The sequence below is a fragment of the Ochotona curzoniae genome, unplaced genomic scaffold (genome assembly GCF_017591425.1).
Source record: "Ochotona curzoniae isolate NIBS_2020 unplaced genomic scaffold, NIBS_Ocur_1.0 scaffold_1037, whole genome shotgun sequence".
Lineage (NCBI taxonomy): Eukaryota > Metazoa > Chordata > Mammalia > Lagomorpha > Ochotonidae > Ochotona > Ochotona curzoniae.
In genome coordinates this window covers 32,538,043-32,563,596 of record NW_024467083.1, presented here as the reverse complement: position 1 = coordinate 32,563,596, position 25,554 = coordinate 32,538,043, and the positions used below count along the sequence as shown (strand labels likewise).

The following is a 25,554-nucleotide window of genomic DNA, read 5'->3' as shown; positions in this document are numbered from 1 at the left end:
CTAGAGGATTCTCTTCATGCTACATTAAGTAAAACCATCAGCCTAGACCAAGAGATGAGCCACATGGCCTTCACTAGACTTGAGTTCTTAGAAGTTTAGGGGGTGGAACTTAGCCTAATGTAAGACACCGGTCAAGTCACCCACATACTACCTCAGTGCCCCCCCTTTTTATTTGAAAGGTAGAGCAACATAGAGAAACTTTCACTCCCCAAATCGCTATAACAAACAGATCTGGGCCATTCTGAAGCAAAGAACACCCATCTGGCCTCCTACTTTGGACAGCAGAAGCCAAGTTCTTGGACACCTTCCACTGTCTTCTAAAGCACATTAGTGTGAAGCCAGATCAGAAGTGGAACAGCCAAGACTTGAAGCAGCACCCGGACATGGACTGTCAGTATTGCAAGTGGCGGCATACACAGAATGCTTGGGGTTGATTCTCTGCCTTGGCTCCCGATTCCACATTGTTGCAAATGAACAGACTAAAGGGAGCAACTCAAGTAAATGGGTCCCTGTCACCTACATAGATATCGAGATGGGTTCTTGGTTCCCAGCTTCAGCCTGACCTAGTCCTAAAAATTACAAGCATTAGGGAAGTGAACCAGCAGACTGAAGCACCATCTCTCAAATAAAAATAAACAAAGGAAAGCTAATTTCATGCCCCATATCACCGAAAAAACTGAAGTCCATGTGTTCTCACAAGCACCTTAGATGAATTTGATGAAGACCCCTGGTATCAAAATCTTGAAAAGTTTGCATCCAAATAGGAGGCCATGTTTTTTGTTATTATCTTATTATTATAATTTTTTTAAAGATTTATTTTCATCAGAAAGGCAGACCAGATACACAGAGAAGAGGAAATAGAAAGCTCCTGCCTCTACTGCCACACCCCTAAATGGTCACAACAGCCAGAGCTGCACCGATCCAAAATCAGAGGCCAGGAGCCTCCTCAGGGTCTCCCACATAGGCACAGGGACCTAAGGCTTCAGGCCACCCTCCACCGCCCACCAAGGCCACACGGAGTTGGGTGGGAACTGGAAGCAGCCAGGACTCAAAGATGCCCACACAGCACCACAGAGCCTGCAAGGTGAGGACCCAGCCACTGAGTCATTATTCTGAGCCCTGAGGCCACAGTTTGGGCTAAGTTCTCCTACTTTAAACTTGTGTAATCCTGTCCTTTGACAGAAGGAACAACTGTGTATGTGTACTGAAGTTAGCAGGGAGGTTTGAGTCAAGATAAACTGTTTCCTACTCACCATACTGTGATGAGAAAATGTGTTCCCTGAAGCAGGCTGTGATATGGCATTCTGCTTCGAGTTACTGAACACCAGAGGCTGAGCCAAAGAAGGAGCCTGAGACGGATCCAGATTTGATGAATCATTCTCCATGGAAGATGGTGTCTTTCCCAACAGAACAGCAAGGTCAATTCTAGTGGGGAGGAAAGGGAACCTGATGAATGACTAAGCATTCTAACACTCCCCAGCACTAGATTATGACTGAATCAAAACAAAGCCATGAACTGCAGCTTATAAATGAACTCAGAAACACAGAGCCCTGAAATGCCTGATTTGCCAACATAAGCAACAGCAGAGCCACTATCTTAACTAGCTAAGTCCCAACAATGTTAAAACATTTTGTTTTAGTGAAGTTACTAATTTAATGAAATACCAAATATTAGCTTTAATATGTCAGCTCAATTACCAAAGCAAATTTACAAATACTTAACCAAGATTTTATATTGAGTATCTGTTAATATAAATTTCTAATGTATGAAGCCATACACCAGAAAGCTTGAATCTTCATGTGCTTCACAATAGCTTTCCCAAACTTTTATATAAAATTTTGGAAGCAATCAGCGGTACAATAAAAATAATCACTTGTGCTTTATGTTGTTCTGCTTGTTCAACTCTTTCAGGACAATGCTCTTGGTCATTCAGAACAAGCTTGTACTGACGAGGCAAACCAGGGAGAGGTCATTAGGTAACTTCAGAATTGCAGAAGACTCAATGCCTTCAATTTCTACATCCCTCTCCAAGTATAGAACTGGTCTAAATTCAACCACTAATGGCCCATTCATCAATCATGCCTATGCAATGAAAATCCCAGTGAAAAAAAAGATCCAGGGCCAGAGTTTTGGCAAATGGGGTGAAGCTGCTACCTGTGGTGCCAGTATCTGGTACAGGCACCAGTCAAAATCCAGCTACTCCACTTTAGATCCAGCTACCTGCTCATCCATCTGGGAAGAAGGCCCTGAGCTTGCGCTCCTTCACCCATGTGGGAAAACCAGAAGCTTCACTCTGGCTCAACCCAAGTCACTGAAGCCATCTGAGGGATGAACTGCTAGATGGGAGACCTCTCCATTTCTCCCTCTCCCGGTAACACTACCTTTTCAAAAGAAAACCTGGAAAAAAATTTCCATTACCCTAAAGTTTAAACTAAGGATTAAATTCTACAAAGCTAATTACCTGATGGCAGAATGTAAGAGGCACATCACTGTGCAGTTTTACCTCAGTATCTGTGGAGGACTGGTTTCCAGATTCCCTGACACTATCAAAATCTGCAGGTGCTCAGGTCCTTTGCATATAACCTATGTACATCCTGCACAACCTCCTGTATACACATTAAATCATCTATAGATTACTTACACTTTCTAACACAAAACCAATACTTTTTACACTGTATTGTTTAGGGAACTATGAAAAGAGAAAAAGCCTGCATATAATCAGTACAGAATCGATTTTTTTCTTGAATGTTTTTGATCCATGCTTGGCTGAATCCCTAGTCAACGATATTCATAAGTCAGCAACGAGAAGCCACCAAACAGTTCTGTAGAATTCAAATACACATTAAAAACACTTCCACTTTTGGCTCTTATTTCCCTGACTTATTTTAAGACAAATTATATAGTCAGTGCTAGTGATGGGACAGGCTGATTTATGTAATTAAAAGGGCCATTTTAGGGAGACTCAATTTTAAAACAGGTAACATATGGACAGTAGGAGATTAACTAGTACCAACTCACAAATTTCTCAATCAATTGCAGATGAGATGAGCCTAATGTGATTTGGTTATCACTAGTAACCCACGGAGGATTTAAAGGAGAATGCCAATTTTCCTAGTTATCTTAACAGAGCTCTTTAAAGGGAGGTACTGAATTTCACCACACACTTGCCTCTGACCAGCAGTGATTGTCACATTCTCTGCAGGCAGAGGCACTGAAGACACATTAGAGGCAGTGAAGATCTTGGTCTCAGAAAGCTGGAAAACAGAGAAATTAGTCACTACTGGTATCAGGAAGACTACAATCAGAAACTTGGCATAAGTAAGGAGAATTCAACATCAAGTCAAAGGGAAAACCTTATCGAGAAAAATTATCTAACCTGAGAAATTCACAATGGATTGACCTTCAAACCCCTTCAATATATTTAATGATTTTATCCAAAAAGACAGTATAACCAAGGAATGCAATAAAATAGTCATATCATATGCACAACAAAATCACAGAAAGGTTAACATACACACTAGTCATAAGACAGAAAACCCCTCCATATGTTCCCTTTACAGCTCTCAACTCCCATATCTACTCAAACCACATTTCTCTTCTACTATTCCGCACCACCCAGTAAGAAGATCAGAGCCAAGATGGAGGAAGAAATAAGTGAATCTTGGTTTTCAAAAAATAAGGACCCCAAAGGCTATTGATTTAAGGCTTTTCAGTGGTAGTTTTAACTATAAACTATTTTTGCCTTAATACTGACTTTAATACATCTATTCATTCCACTATTAAGGCATCAAAATTAGATAGCTTTTGTAGTAAATTTTTCCTACTATTCAAAATTTGATTTGTGTTTTGTGATTAAAACTTCTCCTCTAAAAAAGCAGGACACCTGACAAAGCGGTTAAGATGCTGCCTGAGTGGTCCCTACAAGGGAGTGCCTGGTTTGAGTGACTAGAGTCAGTTTCCCCACTTTTGATCCAGTCTCCTAATGTGTGCCCCGGAAGGCAGATGACAATGCCTTCAACAACAGGTTTCCTGCCACCCATGTGAGAGACCCAGACGGAGTCCTGGGTTTCTGGCTGCAGCCTGGCACAGCCCTGTTATGGCTGTTTGGAGAGAACACTAGAGTGGATGGAAGATCTCTGTCTCTTTCAAATCAAAGGGAAATACATTTCTATACATTTTTTGTGTTAAAAAAACAACACACCAGAAAATCATGCTCTGAAAGTTCATTAGCAGATAAGCCAAACTCTAGAAAGTAGCAGAATTTTCCAATATTCATGGGTAATGTACCTCACTTACAATAGAAAATAATCACCTTTGATGCTGATGTAGTGAAATCTTAAAAACCCAGAACTGGCAAGCAAAACAGTTTTGACATGTCATTTCCTCTTACCCACAGAAGCAAACTGTCTGTCCTGACTTTAATAGGAAAGTAGATTTTAAAATGTTAAAATAAGAGTCCATGATCACCGAAAACCATAATTCACAGGAAAAGCTTGACCATGACCAGGAATTAGCAAAATTCTTTCACTCAGGTTATACTCAAATGAACTAAGAGAGCCTGTTCATGTACTATCCATCTATGAAGTTTCCAAGATGAGTCAAGCTGGCAGATAGCCAAGTCTACACATATTCATCTCAATCACCAATTATGAAGTTGGACTTCAAGTAAATAAAAGGGTTCCAGTGCCAATCAAATTACAAGCATGAGGATTTGGCACCATAATTTTCACTTTGTATCTACTGCCAATCCATTAAAGGACCTTATACCAAAAACATAAATGCTAACCAAGTAATAAGATGGCTCCAGTAATCATCTGCCACCAGCAACTATCACTAGCACCTGTTTAACTCCCATTTTTGGTGCCCTACCCAACCACCATCTCTTCCTGCGATAAATCCGACAATCAGATATTGGACTTACACAAGTGCACTTGCCCTTTCCATAGTGTGGTTCCAGAGTGCTGTTCATGCCCAGTCTCCTTCATATAACATATGTGAAATGTTCTGGCTCAGAACACTATTTTGGATGTAAAAGTTTTGGGTCAGAATCTCAAGGGTGCATTTTGAGGAGTAGAAATATACCCATTTTCTATCCCTAAAAAACACTTAGGGATAGAAGACACTAGTGAGTAATGACCTGGAAATACCTACATCTTCATTCCAATCCTCAGTTCCCCACTCCTCTGTCGCAGTCCTCCATGCACCTGAGAAGAAAGCAAAATTTGTGAAGTAGTTTAAGTACAAAGTACATGAAGAAACGAATAAAAATTTTGGCAGCCAATAATATGACCAGAGTTTAGTAATCAGAATTAATTCCTGCACTTGCAATGTAGGAAAACTCTTTAGAAAGGGACACTGCAAAGCACCAAGGTTTTAATAATAAGGTTATTTCACAGCTACTTTCAGTTTTTGTTAGATAGCTCTAACATCAGAGAAATGAAGCAGAAGACCAAAGATAGAGCAAACGTCCCAATGCTTGAAGCAGTATTTTTTAAAGCGCTTGCTCGGTGTTCTAACTTGTTAACCAGTTCAGTGAAATGGCAGCACCCAATTTAATTCAGATCATGCAAACTACATCTATTACATGGTGTAAAATTAAAAATCTACAATCCAAAATGGCATTAACAATAGCAAGAGAAGCTAGAAAAACAGCAATGAAAAGATGGGACTGAACCCCAAAAGGAGGGCTCTGACAAATATTTGCTATTGGAATTGAGTAAAAAGTGCATACTCGGCAAGTTTATACATCTTATTGATTTAACCAGGTAACTCAGGAAATTGCCAGAGTATCTAGTCTTTAAAGGATATACTAGCTGAGACCAAAACAATGAAATATAAATTATTGCTATCATCCTAATCCTAGTCACTCAGAACATGAGCTTTAAACAGTCAAAGCCATGGCAGGAACAACGGAGGTACATAGTCCCTTCAAGTTCTAAGTTGGGATATTAGCCTCTATAAGAGAAGGCATTAAGCAATCAAAGAACCTCCCACTATCCCTTTTCACTTCATGTATATATATATAAATATGTGTGTGTGTGTGTGTGTGCGTGTATGCACACATGCACACAACTTCAGAAAGGGAAAATGTCTTTATTAAGAAATTTGGGTGAGAATTTCCAACCAGAATTCTTCACTTCAACCAAAAGATCACATCAAGAACTTAGCTGTAGAGAGGGCACAATGACAGCTCCTGTTTTCTTTTCTAGCAAAGTATATGTTAAGTGATCCTTCTCAAATGGCGAAAGTTACAAGAATGAAAAAACAGCCCATCTGTGGCACAGTGAGTAAGCAAGCACCAACACCAGCACCAAGTATGATGTGCTGGTGCAAGTCCTGGCTGTTCTGCTGCCAATCCAGCTCCCTGCTAATCCGCCTGGAGAAGCAGCAGCAGATGGCCCTAGTTCTTGAATCCTTGTCACCCATGCAGGAGACTCAGAGTTCTACATTCCTTATTTTGACCTGTATCAGTCTGGTTATTGCAGCAATTTGGGCAGTGAACGAGCAGATAAAATTTCTCTCAGTCTCTAACTCTGCCGCTCAAATAAATATTTAAAGATTAAAAAAAAAGAGAAAAATGAAAGAAAAAGAAAAACAGATATCTGGCATTCAGCTATTTCACTGTCACTGGAAAAAAACACTCAATATCTAGAAACTAGCTAAAATTCTTTCTAAACTCTTAACAATGAAAAATTTTATTTCCTAAAGGAAAAAACATAGCATTTATAATCTTTTCCAGGAACATCTTAAAACTGAAGCAGGGAAAATTCCAAACCACTTAATAATGACAATGTTTTCCAAAGCAAAGTCCAATCTCTGTCTAGACAAGTTACAGACCACACTCTTCTCTTCCTCTCCAGTGATTCTAATTGATATCTGTCCTGACTAAATGGTAACCTGAGATGAGTAAGCACTTAACACAGACTCAGAGTCAGAACTGACTTAAGGGGTTATCTTAACTCGGCTTCACTATGTCAAGAATCCTTTTTTTTTTTTTGTACTCTGGTGATTATAACTGTGTTAGAAACGAAAATTGCAGCCTCCTCCTTGATATATCCTTACATAGATAGTATGGTAATGGCTGACAGAGAGCAGTGTTGAGGAAGCATGAAGGAACAGGATGATGGAGAGGATCTAACAGATCAAGGATGTCATCAGCAAAGAGCAGGCAATGTCAGTGTCAAACATTCATTAAAGAAACAGAATTGTAAGGATGTAAAATGGGCACAGAAAATAAAAGGAAAAAGCAGAAGGAGGAAAAACAAAGAAAAATGACATATCCACAGATATTCAAACTCATAAAAATCTATAAAAATATCCGGGGCAGTTAGGCGCCTGGATGTATCATACCAGGAGCAGTCTCAAATTTTCGGGGATAATTTGACCCCTCAACCCCAATGAAATCAAGTCCTGAAACAAAAAAGAAAAGAAAAGAAAAAACAACCGATGAAATTTTGCTTGTGAATAAGAACATCTGCCCCCAAGACATAATTCCTACTGTACCTGTGGATATTTTAAGTGTAGGTTTAAATTTATTTTTAAATTAAAAGGGGAATTTGAAGTTGGCTATCATGAAAACACAAGAAATCAGGCATGAAGTTATATGTTCACATTATGAAACAATGATGGGAATGAAAACTGCATCCAGCAGATTAGCAGCACTGCGGGTAGTTTCACTCAACTACAGAACACTTACTTCTGATTCCAGACTTCCAAATAGGGTCCTCTCTCTATTCAGCACAATCACATGTCACTCTTCTGTAACTTTCTAACCAGACCACTGCTGAAGACATCTAACTCTAAAGACTAGGACCACATACCTGATTTTCTATTCCCAAGTAAGAAGAAATCCCTTAATTTCCATCACCTCTTCTGGCCAAAGATAAAAAGTCAAGTACCCAAAGAACAAACTCCAGTCTAGAAACACTAACTTGTCACTGGTACTGCTACTACAGCCTTTGCAAAACCATCAGATTATTCAAGAGAAGCTTGAATGCCTCAAAAGTAGAGTAAGAACAGGGCATTTCATGGCCAGAGGGTGGGAAATTAAATTCATCTATCTTGTCAGTAAGTCAACTTCACCCATGGGAAATATTAAAAAAATGAATTTGCGGTAGCAACTTGGTCAATCAAAAGCAGGTGATACTCAGAATCTAAAGCATAACATCTTGTGCAGTAGGTAAGGTTCTTTGTACAAGAGATCCTCCTAAAGACCCAAAAAAACAGATCATGGATCATTGGAAAGGGGACATGGCAGGTTTAAGTGCACAGGAGTTAAGGCTTCAATGTGCTGGTTCAGTCAAGAGGAGGTAGTCATTACACAAGAAGCCAGAGCTCAGATTTGTTCTTATTAAAGTCAACACATACCATTTACCCCTAAATACATCACGCTGTATCCCACAAGCCTAATGTATCTCATATACTTACACTGTACTCAGACGTAAGCAGCAAGGTTATCCAAATCCCCTAGACTGACAGAGCTTGGAAAGATTTTTTTCTTGCTCAGATAATAACGTCTCCCAAAACAGAAAGGGGGAAAAAAAATAGTCCTATCTCAGTACCACGAGCAAATACGTGAGGCGTGGACTTTGAGCGCTGTTTATTTCTACAAGCAGAGGCCTAACTAGCTCTGGAAATCCTTTCAAAAGCCAAAGATACTCCAATAGAAACATTAGGAAATCCATATGGAGTTCAGCTAATTCTTTATTTCCACGAAATTTTTAAAGCCCTCTCAGATAACCCAAGAGCACTCTTTCGGAGTCAAGCAAATCTGAGCTCAAATACTAGCAAATTTCCAACTCCTAATTCAATATTTATTGCTTGGAAGGGTAATGAGATCAAGTGAAACAGATGTGTGATGTGCTTACAAGCAAAGCAACAATGCACAGTCATTAAGTCACCAGCCTAGCGATACCCAAACAGTATTCTACTTTTTAAAATGTAAATATAAGCTAAATAAAATTTAACTCACTTGTTCCATCATCTGGTTCAAAGTGGCCAGTGTTATTCCACGTACTGCCACTACTATTGCCATAATTGTCATCAGTATTGGATGGCTCTGCATAATCAGCAGGGTTGAAGGTTCTGAAAAACAAAACCAAGCAAAACTAAACAACAACGTCTAAAAGAGCCTCTGACCTACCAGCAGCCTCTGCAAATATTAACTTGAAGAGGGGCAATAAGGACCATGCTGTAGTACAGGGGATAAAGCCAAGGCCAGTAGCACCAGCACCACAAATAGATACCAGGTTGAGTCCCAGTTGCTGCACATGAAATTCAGCTCCCTATGAATGGTCTGGGAGAGCAGGGAAGGATGGCCCGAATACCCATGTAAATTCCTGGAGCAGGCCCGGCATAGTAACCTAGTGGCTAAAGTCTTCACCTTGCAAGTCATCCATCAGGACCCCATATGTGCACCAGTTCTAATCCCAGCTGCCCCACTTCTCATCCATCTCCCTACTTGAGGCCTAGGAAAGCAGTTAAGGGCAGTACAAAGCCTTGGGACCCTGCACCCATGTAGGAGATTTGAAGGAAGCTCCTGGTTCCTGGCTTTGGATTGGCTCAGCTCTGGCCATTTCGGTCCCTTGGGGGAGTGAATCAACAGATGGAAGATCTTCCAATTTTTTTGAAAGATTTTTTTAAAAAATAAATCTTTCAAAAAAATTAAAATAATCTAAGAATTCCAGGAGTTTTGGGTTCCTAGTATTAGCCTTTCTCAGCCCCAACCATGGGAGCCATTTGTGGACTAAACTAGCAAATGAAAGATCTCTGTCTTGGGCCAGGCAAGGTAGCCTAGTGGTTAAAGTCCTCACCTTGCACATGCCGGGATCCCATATGGGCACTGCAGTTCATGTCCCAGCAGCATCGTTTCCCATCTACCTCCCTGACTCTGGTCCGGGAAAGCAATCAAGGATGGACCAAAGCCTTGGGAACCTGCACCCGCGTGGGAGACCCAGAAGACGCTCCTGGCTTGTGGCTTTGGATTGGTTCAGCTCTGGCTGTTGCAGCCACTTGAGGAGTAAATCAGCAGTATATCAGATCTTTGTCTCTCCTTTCTGTATATCTGACTCAATAAAAACCAATCTTTGAGGGCCCCATGCATAGCCTAGCAGCTAAAGCCCTCGCCTTGAACGCACCAGGATCCTATATGGGCACCAATTCTAATCCCAGCAGCTCTACTTCCCATCCAGCTCCCTGCTTGTGGCCTGGGAAAGCAATAGAGGACGGCCCAAAGCCTTGGGACCCTGCACCCATGTGGGAGACCCAGAAGAAGTTCCTGGTTCCCGGTTTCAGATCGGCGCATCACTGGCCATTGCGGTCACTTGGGGAGTGAATCATCGGACAGAAGATTTTCATCTGTCTCATCCTCTCTGTACATCTGACTTTGCAATGAAAATAAATAAATCTTTAAAAATAAATAAATAAATAAATCTTTGAAAAAAATCTCTACCTCTTCGTCTTTGTAATTCTTCCAAATTAAAAAAAAAAAAAAAAAAGAAAAGAATCTTAACTTTCTCCTCATCAGCATATTCCAGTGATGGCCCTATTCTGATTCTATATGGTGTCTATTTTTTTTCAGACTTACCAGTCTACCCAAAATGCTACAATATAATCTTGACTAACATTTACCACATTATTTTTTGAAAGATTTATATTTATTTTTATTGAAATGTCAGATATACAGAGAGGAGGACAGACAGGGAGAAAGATCTTCTGTCTGATGATTCACTCCCCAAGGGACCGAAATGGCCAGAGCTGGGCTCATCCGAAGCCAGAAGTCCAGAGACTCTTTTGAGTCTCCAACATGGGTGCAGGGTCCCAAGGCTTTGGGCCATCCTCGACTGCTTTCCTAGGCCACAAGCAGGGAGCTGGATGAGAAGCGGGGCTGCTGGGATTAGAACCGGCGCCCATATAGGATCAAGGTGAGGACTTTATCTGCTATGTTCACATTTACCATACTTTAACAAAACAGAAAAAATGCATCCAAATGAAGCTGTCACAATAGTAAACAGAGTAATAAATGCATATGCCTAAAAAGGCAGTCCTAAATTCGTACCTGATTATGACTAGCTAGTGTAGAAAAACACTCCAACCACATTTTGTTAAGGCTGTATAGGGTGGTTTGTGGGGGAATAGAGGAGAGTGGGCACAAGGAGAATTTGTATCAACGAAACCTACCCCATTCCTTGAGCAGAAAACCTTCCTCCTCGCCTACCAGAGCCACCTATTAAGAGAAAAAGTATTTTAGAAATCAGTGTAAAACCACCTAACCAGCAAAGGTAGCTCCAGATAGTAAGTAGCTAACTTCAGATATTCTTTCTCACAATCCCGTGCATCACATCATTTAATAAAGTGGGACAATTTTCAAAATTTTCCTTTCATTTATTCAAAAGGCAAAATGTAAAGAAGATAGATCTTCTATCTGCTGGTTCATTCTCCAAATGGCCACCAAATGCCTGGACTGGGCCAGGCCAAAGTCAGCAGTCAGGAGAAATGACACAGCAGGTAAAGTTTCTGTACATGTGCCAGCATCCTGTATGAGTGCCGAGTCAAGTCCTGGCTGCCCCACTGCTGACGCAGCTCCCTATTAACGTGCCTAGGAAAGGAGCACAAGAACAGCCCAAGTAGAGCCCTTGAATCAAGTGGCAGATTCAAAAGACGCGCCTGGCTTCAGCAGCCATTTAAGAAATGAACCAGTGGATGGAAGACCTCTCTTCCCGTATCTGTAACTCTTTCAAATAAAAATAAACCTTAAGTAAGTGAAAGAGCCCTAGAGAACTTTCCTCCCACCCCCGCCACCAGTACCCATCCCCTCCACAAACTATTCACCTCTGCCTCGCCCACGACCCCTTCTGCCTCTTTCTGTGCCTCTTCCAGACGGCCCTCCACTCTTGGTGCCATCCAATCCATTTTCCTGACCTCGAACTGAAATATAAAGCAGACAAAAACAAAAACCACAGATGGCCCAAGAAGAGTCAATAGAATATTTACAGACACATAAATGCTTGTAATATGATATTGAAAAGACAAAAACTGAAGACCAAGTGAGCTGGAAGGATGAGATGAGGGTTACTGGGGGAACAGTGATGAGCCACAACAGACAGCTTTAAAGTTAAATCACTGAATCACTTTACAAGTGACTACAGGGTAATTTTATGCCAAACTGATGACAGTTAGCAAAAAAAAAAAAAAGAAAAAAAAAAAAAAGAAAAAAAGGGGCAAAAATGATGCCAAGGTCTCCCAGCAGCTAGGAAAAGCAAAGAGATGACATAACGGCTCCTGGTCCTGATGAACAGGGCCTTGTCACATCCTTCGAGTCTAGACATGAGGGACCCACAGCTGATTTTGATAAGGCCCCATGCATACACTCTCGTCCACGGCTGGCACCTCTCCCCCGTCTGGGCGGTCCGCCGCGTCGCCGACTGTAGTCTCTGTCCCGGTCTCGGTTCTCTTTGCCGTCCTCATTGGGTTCCGTCTGCCCACCATCCTTCTGGCCCGAGACTCCCTTCTTCTTCCCGACCATCTCCCAGGAATGCTGAAGGACAGAACATGCACATCTAACCAACAGGGACTGCAGTCAGGACACACAAACTAGCACAGCTGATTGCTTTAGCCATTCTCCTGGCTTCTGGAACACTTCCATCACAAAGATTGCAGAGACCATTTCCCTGATAATCACCAAAACCTCCACCAGTTTAGTTTTTTCAGTCAGTCAAAGTACCTAGTTACTGGTCCCTACCTTTCAAGGTGTTTTCTGGACTTGAAAAAAAAAAAACTGAGCAGCAGGCATCTGACACAATGCAGGCACCACTTACAACCACCTGAAACCCTACTGATGAGTGCCAAGTTCAATTCCTGGCTATCCTACTTCCAAGGATGCTAATACACACATTAAGAAAGGAAAGCTGTTGGTAATGTTTCAAATCCCTGGGTCCCTGCCACCTGCATGGAAGACCCAGATGACATTCCAAGCATTTGGATTCAGATTTGACTGTTTTAGTAATTTGGAGAATGAACAAGAAAGAGAATAGATCTCTATTTCAAAAAAAAAAAAAAAAAGGTGAAAAAATACTTACTCATTTTAAAGATTAATTTTATTTATCTGAAATAGTTACAAGGAGATGGAGAGACAGAAACAAAGAACTTCTATCCACTGGTTCACTCCCGACATGTCCCCAACAACCAAGGCTACACCAGCCTGAAGCAAGGAGCCAGGAGACCCTTCCAGGTCTGAGTATAGAACCTCAAGTGCTCAGACTATCCTCCACTGCTTTCACAGGCACATTAACAAAACGGAGCAGCCAGGTCTCAAACAAGCAACCATATGGGATGCTCACACTGCAGATGGTAGCTTAACACGCAACAACACACCAGCCTGAAAGGAAAAGGTCTTAAAGAAAATAGCATTCTTAAAAATTTCAAGTTACCCATGAATCCAGAAAGAATGAGCATCATTTTGACCCTTTAGCATATTCTCTGAAGAAACCCATGAATTCAAGAGGATTCTCTCACTCATTTGCTTTCTCTCTCTTTCACACACACACAATTTTATTTAAATGACCATGAAACATATTGAGCTATAGAAAGCTTTCCATCAAATTTTACCCACAATGTTTCCCCTAATTTCTTTCTGTTGTTGCTGTTAAGTATTGAGTGACACATCTGAATGTCTAATCTGTCAATAGAGAGAAAGGAAGCGAGACAGAGACCCTTCATCCACTGGCTCACTCTCTAGATGGCCACAATGGCCATAACTAGGCTGGCTGAAGCCAGAAGCCAGGAGTTTCATCCAAATCTTCCATGTGGGAGGCAACAGCTCAAGCACTTGGGCCATTTTCTGCTGCTCTCCCAGGGCACAGGCAGGAGCTGGATCAGAAGCAAAACAGCTGAGATATGAACCCACATCCATGAGGAAAGCTGGTGTCAAAGGAGGGAGGCTTTACCAACTATGCTACAATAGGAATCTCTCCCTATAGTCTTAAACTGATGCTACAACCCAATTTACCTTCCAAACTGGAATACAGTAGTGTGCAGCCTACCAATAATGCCTGAGAAACACCACCAGCCATGTGTGGACCATATGCTATAACCAACTGCTCCACCATCACTTATGCCGTCTGCTGTCATTACAATGTGATGCACTACATATATATGTCCCTGACAGTTTACATTTCAGGAGAGAAAACCTGCGGTAAGGAAAATAAGCTAAACATCCTCACAAACTGTTTACACAGGAAAATGAGCTTTGTAAGTTTCAAAAGCATACTAACCTTGCAGAATACCTACACAAATGCACCAGAAGGAACATCAAGAAAAATGCCTTTTGCTTGTAAATTTATTTATTTATTTATGTGAGGCAGACACAGACACAAAATAGTTCCCACCTGCTAGCTTACTCTTCAAATGCCTACAACCCCAAGAACTGGGCCAGACCAGAGCCAGCAGCTGGGCACTCAGTTCAGGCCTGCAGTGGGCAGCAGGGAACCAGCCACTGGAGTCCTTCCCTACTGCCCCTCAAGGTGCACATCAGTAGGAAGCCCAGGAATCCAGCCCACACACTCCAACATGCATGACAAGCATTCCGGTAGGCCTGCTATCGGCCACACCAAACACTGAACCCCACATCTTTACAATCTTAGTTACTATTTAGCTCAAAACCATGGCAATGAAGCTCATTAACAGTAATGTGAGGGCCCAGTGCAGTAGCCTAGTGCCTAAATCCTCGCCTTGCATGTACCGAGAATCCCAGATACGTACTGATTCATATCCTGCCTGCCCCACTTCCCATCCAGCTCCCTGCCTGTGGCCTGGGAAAGCAGTCAAGGACGGCCCAAAGCCTTGGGAACCTGCACCCACATGGGAGACCCAGAGTGAGCTCTTGGCTCCTGGCCTAAGACTGGCTCAACCCTAGCCACTGCAGCCACTCATGGAGTCAACCAGTGGACGGAGACACTTTCTCTCTGTCTTTCCTCCCCTCTCTAAACCTAATGTTCCAATAAAAAATAAAACTTGAGAAAAAAAACAGTAATGTAACACCTTGAAAAAATACGAAGCACAGTATTTACTTTCATTTATCTTCTCAACATTATTAACAGTATTATGGTCATACGGAAAAATGTGAAAAAAAACGTTTCTTTTAAAGGAAGCATGTAGAAAACATTAGGGAAAGTGTTAAGTCTACAACTTATGTCCACATAATTTTTGAGTGTCTGTCAGTGGACTAATAAGTAAGTAAAATATAATATACACATTTTTAACAAGCAATCACTTTTAACAAGGAATGAAATTCTGAACTATACCAGCATTTATTTGGATGTTTCCTGAAAGCCTTATTGCTAGGGACCAATGTTGTGACACATCACGTAAAGATGCTGCCTGTGGTGCCAGCATCCCATGTGGGCACCAGTTTGAAACCTGGCTGCTTCACTTCCAACAGCTCCCTGCTAATTCATCTGGGAATGCCGCAGAGGACAGCCAAGTGCTTGGACCCGTGCAGCAACGCAGAAACCCAGATGAAGTTCCTGGCTGTGCCTTGGGCCAGCTCCGGCCTTTGGGAACAGAACCAACAAGAGGCAGATCTGGAAGATCTCTTTGTCTCTCCCTGTACCCTGTAACTCAACCTCTCAAAAACAGAAAAGAACATCATGCTAAGTGAAATAAGTCAGTTTCAAAACATTACACACTGTTCCCATTGTAAGAATAGATAAAAATTATTTCAAAATGGTCATAGCCAATTTAAAAAAAAAGTTCTCTAGTAAGCATGGCAGGAATATCCAAAAAATTAATAAAGGTCCCCTATTGTTAAAGGATTACAAATCAGTTCAAAGATAAGTACAGCAACAGAATTCTCAATTAAGTGAAAAGTAAATTATGAGATAAAAGCACCTTATTTAAATTCCACACTAAGAGAGCTCCAAAGATATGCCCTACCACCTCTAGGGAGGGTCCACAGCTATAAAGCTTGATTCTCTCTTATTTGAGGTACCTACTATCGGAAAATTCACAGAAATGAAAAATAAGAGACATTTTTAGTGGCCACAGAGGATGATGAATGGGAGTTACTGCTTAATGGTAACAGAATTCTTGTTTGAGGTAATGAGTAAATTGTGGAAATGGACAGTGGTAACAGTTACACACATTATGTATGGATTTACTTTAGTGAATTAAATCCGTAAAGATGGTAAAATGTGGGCAGATATTTGGTGTAGCATTTAAAACACTATAAAAGTGTCTGGCCTGGATAAAGTCCCAGACTTGTCCCTGCGATTCCAGCTACTGCTGCTTTTTTTTAAGGATTTATTTTATTTTTATTGCAAAGTCAGATATACAGAGAGGAGTACAGACAGAAAGGAAGATTTTCCATCCATGATTCACTTCCCAAGCGGACGCAACAGCTGGTGCCTCGCCGATCCGAAGCCAGGAGCCTGGAGCTCTTCCGTGTCTCTTATGCAGGTGCAGGATCCCAAGGCTTTGGGCCATCCTCGACTGCTTTCCCAGGCCACAAGCAGGAAGCTGGATGGGAAGTGGAGCTGCTGGGATTAGAACGAGCACCCATATGGGATCCCAGCATGTTCAAGAAGACTTTAGCCGCTAGGCTACTAAGCCGGGCCCTCTAGCTTCTTAATGTATGCCATGGGAAGCACCCGATGTAGGACTCAAGTAGATGGGTCCCTGTCACACATGTGGCAGACCTGGGCTGAGTTCTAGCTTAGCCCAGTTTCAGGTAGTGCAGGCATTTGAGGAGATTTTCATTCTTCTGTCTCTCCAACATAAGTAATAAGTTTTTAAAAGATTCAAGTAAAAATAGCACTCATATTTTACTACGATAAAGTTTTACAATTCAAAGTAAAAAAACAAGTTTGTAACAGAGGTTCCAGGATTATGGCACAACAGGTTAAGCTGCCACCTGCAACACCAGGTGCCACCTGCAAACCAGTTGCTCCACTTCTGAACTAGCTCCCTGCTAGCGCCTGGGAAAGCAGCAGCAAGATGACCCAAGTACTAGATCCCCATAGCCATGAGAGACAACAGAGGGAGTTACAAGCTCCTGGCTTTGGCCTGATCCAACCCCAATTCTGACAGGCATTTGTGTAATGGACCAGATGAAAGATCTCTGTGTCGCCCTACCTCTGCATTTAAAATAACTTAACAAAATATTTTAAAGAAAACACTAATAGAAATGTACCTGCAATCTCTAAAGAATCTCCATTAGCTTTTTGAAATTAAAAAAAAAAAAAAAATAGGCCTGCCGTGGCAGCCTAGTGACTAAATTCTCATGCATGCACTGGGGATCCCAAAAGGGGGCTGTTTCATATCCCAGCTGCTCCACCTCCCACTCACAACTCTGCTGCGATCTGGGAAAGCAGTCAAGGATGGCTCTAGGCCTTGGATAGATGAAGCTCCTGGCTCCCAGCTTCAAATCAGCAAGCACAGCTCCAGCCATTGTAGCCACTTGGGGAATGAACCAGCACATGGACAATCTTTCTTCTGTCTATCCTTCTCTCTTTCAAACTGTCTTTTCAATAAAAATAAATTAATAAATCTTAAAACAAACAAATAAAAAAGGCTCAGTGTGATAGCCTAGCAGCTAATATCCTTGCCTTGCATGCCCGGGATCCCATATGACTGCCAGTTTGTAACCCAGCTGCTCCACTGCTTCACTTCCCATCCAGCTCCCTGTTTGCGCCCTGGGAAAGCAGCAGAGATGGCCCAAGGTCTTAGGACCCTGTACTATGTGGGAGACTCAAACGAAGTTCTTGGCTCCAGGGCCTGGCACAGTAGCCTAGTGGCTAAAGTCATACGCTTGTACTTGCTGGGATCCCATGTGGGTGCCAGTTCATGTCCAGGCTACTCTGCTTCCCATCCAACTCCCTGCTTGTGGCCTGGGAAAGCAGTCGAGGACGGCCCAAAGTCTTGGGACCCTGCATCCGCATGGGAGACCAATGAGAAGCTCCGACCTCCTGGCTTTGGATCGGCTCAGCTTTGGCTATTGCAGCCACATGGGGAGTGAACCGGCAGACAGAAGATCTGTCTCTCCTCTGAGTGTATCTGCCTTTCCAGTAAAAGTAAATATTTAAAAAAAAAAGTTAACTGGGGCTGCCAATACGCACAGCCAGTAAAAGCAACACCCATGGCAGCAGCATCCTATCTGGGCACAGGTTCACATCTCCACTGCTCAACTTCCAACCCAGTTCCCTGCTAAGGTATTTGTGAAAGCAGTGGAGGTGGCGCAAGTACTGGGGATTATGAAACCCTGTGGGAGACCCAGAATGGGATCCTGGTGTCAGATCAGCTTAGCTATGGCCATTGAAGCCATGTTGGGATGGAACCAGTGGATCCAAGAGCTTTCTCTCTCCTCTCCATGAATCTGCCTGATTAAAAAAAAAAATTTTTTTTTTTTCAAAAAGTCAGCTTTTGGCATTCAAGTCCCTGTGTCTAAAAACCTGGCAAGTGGCTAAATCTGTCACCTTTCTCCCTCCCCTGTGTACACATCAGCTGCTGGCACCAGAGGAGATCTGTAAGTACTGTGACCTTCCCAAAGGCATTGGCAGTTTCCTGATATGATCCTACCCACCCAAATACACCCAGCAATCCTGGCAGCTGCCTTTGTAGTAATTCATTATTTGTGGCATAAGCCTACATTCTGCATTTTTTCCTTTTTGATACTGTTTGACTTTAAAACACATTCCTTCTAGGAGGTGAAACTTAATTCCCCATCTTAAACTTATCCCCCATATTTTTTTCTTTTGAAGAAAAAATTGTTTTAATTCAATTTATTTATTATCTCTCTGAAAGAGAAGCAAACAGAAAGAGGTCTTCCACCTGCTGGTTCACTCTTCAAATATCAAGAGTCAAGGAACCCTAGGGGCCTGGCACGATGGCGCAGTGGTTCAGGTCCTTGCCTTGCACGCCCGGGATCCCATATGGGCGCCAGTTCTATCCCGGCAGCCCCGCTTCCCTTCCAGCTCCCTGCCTGTGGCCTGGGAAAGCAGTGGAGGACGGCCCAAGGCTTTGGGACCCTGCACCCGCGTGGGAGACCCGGAAGAGGCTCCTGGCTTCTGACTGGCATAGCATCGGCCGTTGCGCTCACTTGGGGAGTGAATCATTGGACGGAAGATCTTCCTCTCTGTCTCTCCTCTCTGTATATCCGCCTTTCCAATAAAAAAAATAGTAAAAATAAATCTTAAAAAAAGAAAGAGTCAAGGAACCCTTGCAGGTCTCCCACATGTATGACAAGAACTCAAGTGCTTGAACCATCACCTGTCCCAAGTGCACCCTGAGATGCAAGAGCTTTCTCTCCTCTAACTCATGCAAATAAAATGAGTAAGTTTAAAAAAAAAAAAAAAAGAAGAAGAAGGGGAGCCTGGAGTGATAGCCTAGTGACTAAATCCTTGCTCTGTATCCACTGGGATCCCATATAAGCACCAGTTCCTATCTAGCTCCCTGCTTAGGGCCTGGGAAAGCAGTAGAGGAATGGCTTATAAGCCTTGGAACCCTGAACCTGTGAGAGAAGGTTAGAAGTTCCTGGCTCCTGAGCCCGGCTTAGTAGCCTAGCGGCTAAAGTCCTCGCCTTGAACGTACCAGGATCCCATATGGGCACCAATTCTAATCCCAGCAGCTCCACTTCCCATCCAGCTCCCTGCTTGTGGCCTGGGAAAGAAGTCCAGGATGGCCCAAAGCTTTGGGACCCTGCACCTGTGTGGGAGACCCGGAAGAAGTTCCTGGATCCTGGCTTCGGATTGGCATAGCATTGGCCATTGCGCTCACTTGGGGAGTGAATCATCGGACGGAAGATCTTCCTCTGTCTCTCCTCCTCTCTGTATGTCTGACTTTCCAATAAATAAATAAATCTTTTAAAAAAAAAAACAAAAACAAATAAGGTCTATACTCTAAAAAAAAAAAAAAGTAGTTCCTGGCTCCTGGCTTTGTGTTGGCTCAGCTCTGGCCATTACAGCCACTTGGGGAGGGAATCAAAGAACAGATCTTCCTCTGTCTCTCTTCTTCTCTAAAGTAGCCTTTCCAATAGAAAAAATAAACCAAGAAATCTTAAAAATAGAAAAGAAACTTACACTCAGACTTCTCAAAAATATTGTCTGGTCCCACTTCTCCCCCTAATACCCTCAAAAAATTTTTCTTTTTTAAAGACTTATTTTATTTTTATTGCAAAATCAGATATATGCAGAGAGGAGGAGAGACAGAGAAGAAAATTTTCCATCCAATGATTCACTCCCGAAGTGACCACAACAGCAGGAACTGCCGATCTGGAGTCAAGAGCATGGAGTTTTTTCCGGGTCTCCCACGTGCATGCAGGGTCCCAAGGCTTTGGGCTGTCCTCAAATACCTTCCCAGGCCACAGCAGGGAACTGGATGGGAAGTGGAGCTGCTGGGATTAGAACCGGCGCCCATATGGGATCCCTGTGCATTCCAGGTGAGGACTTTAGCCAACAGGCCACGACATCGGGAAGCAAAATCTTTTTTTTTTAATGCTTGCTTTTATTACTTAAAAAATGCAGAGAGCAACCTTCCATCTGCTGGTTCACTCCTCAAATACTTGCAATAATCAGAGTTGGCCCAGGTTGGAGCCAGGAACTCTGCACCAGAGTATTTCATGGATGGTAGGCTTTCTAGCACTTGAGCCACCATCTGCAGCCCTACAGGATGTGTTAGCAGGAAGCTAGATCCAAAGTGGAGCAGAGGCTGGCACCAAGCCACAGTGAAATAGGCCTCCATCTGTGACACTGGCATCACATATGGATGCCAAATCGAGTCCTGATTGCTCCACTTGTGATCCAGCTCCCTGCTAATGGACCTGGACAAGCAGCAAACATGACACAAATCCCTGGGCCCCCAGCATCCCCACATTTGGGAGACCTGGAGGAACCTCCTGACTTTGGATTCACCCAGCTCTGGCTGCTGTGTTCATTTGGGAAGTTAATTAACAAATGGAATCTCTCATTGAAGCTAATGAATCTCTGGCATTCAGCTGATGTGACTGTAACATCAGAAAGCTGTATCTCTAGGGAGTAGATATCTACCTTAGCAAAAGCCCCAGTGTAAGGCCAAGTAAATGAGTGACTTCAAATCAGTCACTGTTCATCTAAACCATAAGGTTCTCTAGAAAGCTCCACAGGAACATCCCAAAGATTAATTAATACAGTAGGCTCCAGATCCTTGTTCATGAAGATCACGACTTAGTATTAAGACAAACACAGAGTGCCCAGTGCAGCATCCTAGATGCTAAAGTCCTCACACTGAACGTGCCAGGACGCCACATGGGTGCCAGTTTGTGTCCCGGCCACCCCACTTCCCATCCAGCTCCCTGCTTGTCTCCTGGGAAAGCAGTCAAAGACAGCACAAAGCCTTGGCACCTTGCACCTGCATGGGAAACCCGGAGGAGGCTCCTGGTTCAGCTCTGGCTGTTGCGACCACCTGGGGAATCAATCAGTGAAGGGATGATCTTTCTCTGTCTCTCCTCCTCTCTGTATATCTGACTTTCTAATATAAATAAATACATCTTTTAAAAAATGGTAAGTACAGAAATAAAACACTTAGTAAGTGGGAAGCAAAGAGATTAATCAATCTTTCCCAAATTCCAGATAAGCAGCTGGCATGCAGCTGTTGTGGCTAAAGCAAAGCAATTGCTCCCGGGGCCAGCTATCTATATGGGCACTAGTTTGAGTCCCTCCTGCCCCAGCTCTGATCCAGCTCCCAGTTAACAGCCTGAAAGCAGCAGAGGAAGACCCTCGTGTTTGGACCACTGTCACCATGTGGCAGACTCAGAAGTAGCTCCTGGCTTCAGCCCTGCCCAATTCAGTCACTGCAGCCATTTGGGGAGGAAACCTGCAGACAGAAGACTTCTCTGGCTCACACTCCTTGTTACTCTGCTTTTCAGATAAATAAACAAATCTTTAATAAAATTTCAGCACGGGCCCAGCATGGTGGCCTAGCAGCTGAAGTCCTCGCCTTGAATGCACTGGGATCCCATATGTGTGCTATTTCTAATCCCAGCAGCCCCCTCCCCATCCAGCTCCCTGCTTATGGCCTGGGAAAGCAGTTGAGGACAGCCCAAGGTCTTGGGATCCTGCACCCAAGTGCGAGACCTGGAAGAGATTCTGGGCTCCTGGCTTCAGATTGGTGTGGCACTGGCTATTGCAACCACTTAGCGAGCGAAGCTTCAGATGGAAGAGCTTTCTCTGTATATTTCACTTTGCAATTAAAAAAATAAACTATATAAATAAATAATAAATAAATTTCCAGGGAAATAGATCTCCCAGGATTAGTCCTACCATCTCTAAGGATGGTAAACATGCTATGAAGCTTGCTTCTATAGTTGAAGCACTAAACAGTGCAATATAGTATAGTCTGTGAATTTGTTACACGGTAAGCAGAAATCCCCCATGATTTAGAAAACAAGGCTATCAAATAGCACATCCAACTCAAACTTAAAATCATTCTCCTGGAACAAAATTACTGCAGTCCAATTACAAAAGATTGATCTCATCTTTTTTCTTCATTAATCCCCCTGCTGCCACCCCTACATGACTAGAACATAACATACATAAATATTAAATATTTGCAACCAGCAGGAAACAATCTGCAACAAAAGTTTCCTCCTTTTTTTGGATGATAAGGTACTCTGTTTTAAAGTGAGTTACCCTACTTGCCTTTTTAGGATATGACTAGCCTCCCAACCAAACACCCACATTCTAGAACTCATTACAGGCACTCTACCGTGTCTGGGTTTCCTTCTAGCAGAACGTTGATGGCTCTGTTGACATCTCCATTGCAGTCGTGTAAAGCAATCACACACTCGTCCTGGTTCTTGCCCGTGATATCAATCAACTGAAAGAGAAAGATCAGCAACCATCAGAAACAACCTGACACTCCACACAAAAGCTAGAGGATGAGAGGAAATAACAAGCTAGGCTATAAAGAAATAGGCTTAAAAATGCAAAACAGAGATTTTTGGAATTCTGGTTCCAAAATCAAAATATGAAAACCTGTGATTAGGAGTTTGGTCTAAAGCATTTACTAAGTAATCAACTAAGCCTCAAAAGAAGCAAAACCCTAAGAACCAAACCCCAAACACCCAGGCTTTGTCATACCCTGAATCTCCACATTACTGAAGTCTACAATTGCTCAAATTTGCTATAAAATGGTATCAACCAAATCATTCAATAAACAAAGTTTAAAAGATAAAATTCCTTTGAATAAGGTGACTATCCAATGAAAGAACTAATTTATTGGCCTAACTATCATATTTTAGCACATAATTCTTTCAACATAGTGGGCATCTGATACTGAATTTTACGCTTTAACCTGTGATGGAAGAGCTCTCTGGTATCTTTTCCCACTGATGACAGCAAATTCGTGATATACTCACTTGTTTCACTTTCTCCTCAAAGTCAGCATCATTATGGTCCGAAATCATCTGTGCAAGTCGAATTTGTTCTGCAGTGGCCTAGGAATTTGAGATCAGGAAGGCGTAATCAACAGGGTGTAACACTTTAGAGGAAGCTATTCTGTCAATCTATACCCTCTCTAGTGCATCCTTTTCCCTGTTACAAATGACCAAGCAACAAAGAACCATTTAAGGTGATTAAATCTGTAAAATCAAACACAGATGCGCACGCGCACACGTACACGCACACACAGGCACACAGTGAAGCGGCCATGGATTCATTAGACAATCACAAGACAGGCAGAGAGCACTTCTGCCAATGTTCATAGTTAAGGGAGCCTTCATGCTGGAAATTACAGCATCATCCTAAACTCAAACTAACACATTTGCAAAGTTATGTGCAAATTCTGTTTATATTTCTACAACCATCAATGCCACTCTCTTATACCCAGGGCAGGAAACACTGTAAGATTTAGTCTAAGGATAGCATGAATGCATTTCTTTTCAAAACTTTTATTTATTTAATTTAGAGGCAGACAAGAGTCCCATCTGCTGGCTCATCCCCCAAATGCCCGCAAAGGCTGGGCTAGACTGCAAAGTCAATCTCAATTTCCCCTGTGGGTAGCAGGAGCTCCATTAACTGAGCCATACTGCTGCATCCCAGGGTCTAGGTTAACAGAAAGCTGGAATCAGTAATTGAAGGCAGGAATCAAAACCCAGGTATTCTAAAATGGCCAGTATCTTACTAGGCCAAATGACCACACTAGATTCAACATATTTTCTGGGTATCCAGTGTAAGTTAATAAGATACCAGGAATTTTACTGCCCCAACAGAGATTAGGTATCAAAATGTTACTAAAAAAAATCACTTGGATACACAAGTTAAAGAAAAATGAACAAAGAGTAAGTTCTAACATGCCAGTTTTTTCTGACCATAGCCACATGAAGTAATTCATTCACATTAGGTACCAATTAACAACAAACTGGTTATGGAAAACAGATCCTATCTAAATCAAACTCAGTACCTGAGAGTTAATTCATTCCTTAAATTAAATGCTCTAGGCTGTCTCATTTGTTAATTTTGAACACAGTAAAGGTACCAGCACCTCATGGGAAAGGAAAAATCAGGTAATGCCTCAAGGAGACCAGAGAGGAAGATAATAGATAAGTTAGAGAAAAAGATAAACTCTGGCTAGGGATAAATGTGAAAACAATGTCAAGGTAGAAGATCTAGAACCCCAAATCAAATGCTCAGCCTCACAATGAAGTACTGAACAAAGGGAATCACGCTGCATCCCAGCATGTCACTAACAGTTAGCAGGTCCCCACGGTAAAAAAGAAAAAAAAAAAAAAAAACAGGAATAAAGAGGCTAAATCAACAATCCAAAACAAAGAATGATGGCTTACAGCACAGAGACCAGATTCAGCAAGCAATGCTATCAGGGATCCAGCCCTCGGGGGTTTACCTGTGGCCGCTGCTTGTGCTGTGTCTGGTTTTGGTTTTGAGGTTGTTCCCAGTTTCCCCGGGCTCGGTTAGTGCCCACCGACGTCATCATTTACAGTATATACAAATAACAGTATTTACAAGGTAGAATACTGCAAGATTAAAACAAAAAAAGTTTAGGTGTTAAATGTGGGCAAAATGTTTCTTTCATTGACCGCCCCACCACCACCACTAGACACTTTGATTTCTTCAAAGGGACAAGCCAAAAGACTTGCCTGCTCTTGGGACATACTTAGTTTGACAAATTCCTTCAGAAACTATGGGTACTCATCTATTTTTGTATAACAAGAAATGTAGAAAGCATGCACAAATCAATTTTTCTTTAAAGAAGTGAGGGTGAGGATCTGGTAACTAGTCCCCTAGATTCTTGCTTTTTAACCTTCAACTACAGCAAGTAAAACAATGTTATCAAAAGCCTTCCAAATAAGTGAAAGTATCTGAAGTCTTTTCAAAAAGGCAGATAATCAGCAGAGACAGGAAACAAAGGCTTTTCAGAAGGCAATTAGAGAAATAACAATTTAAAATGCTGCATTCAACCTAAGGAAACAGCCATACCTGTCTTACAACTGTTTCACACAAATTGCATGTGACCTCTACTGTTTAAGAAAGGACAAGTTGAATTCTAGCCTCCTTTGTTTTGTGACTTAA

The 25,554-nt window shown here is 42.3% G+C and overlaps 1 protein-coding gene across 26 annotated transcripts in view; it reads right to left on the bottom strand.

Moving 5' to 3' along the window:
* Window positions 1–25,554, bottom strand: part of UBAP2L (ubiquitin associated protein 2 like) — a 48,810-nt gene that overhangs the window by 19,766 nt on the left and 3,490 nt on the right. For 14 of the 26 annotated variants that reach the window (XM_040999156.1, XM_040999138.1, XM_040999144.1 and 11 more), the window contains exons 2-11: window positions 24,869–24,998; window positions 23,385–23,462; window positions 22,733–22,843; window positions 12,368–12,536; window positions 11,831–11,926; window positions 11,180–11,225; window positions 8,973–9,085; window positions 5,153–5,205; window positions 3,170–3,255; window positions 1,254–1,425 (exon numbers count right to left, since the gene is read on the bottom strand). In XM_040999156.1, the coding sequence (XP_040855090.1) occupies window positions 1,254–1,425; window positions 3,170–3,255; window positions 5,153–5,205; window positions 8,973–9,085; window positions 11,180–11,225; window positions 11,831–11,926; window positions 12,368–12,536; window positions 22,733–22,843; window positions 23,385–23,462; window positions 24,869–24,958 (1,014 nt within the window). In that variant the 5' untranslated portion in view covers window positions 24,959–24,998. Of the gene's footprint in view, window positions 1–1,253; window positions 1,426–3,169; window positions 3,256–5,152; window positions 5,206–7,351; window positions 7,412–8,972; window positions 9,086–11,179; window positions 11,226–11,830; window positions 11,927–12,334; window positions 12,537–22,732; window positions 22,844–23,384; window positions 23,463–24,868; window positions 24,999–25,554 lie in introns of all 26 variants that reach the window. The other 12 variants (XM_040999130.1, XM_040999135.1, XM_040999129.1 and 9 more) reach the window with 4 other exon arrangements.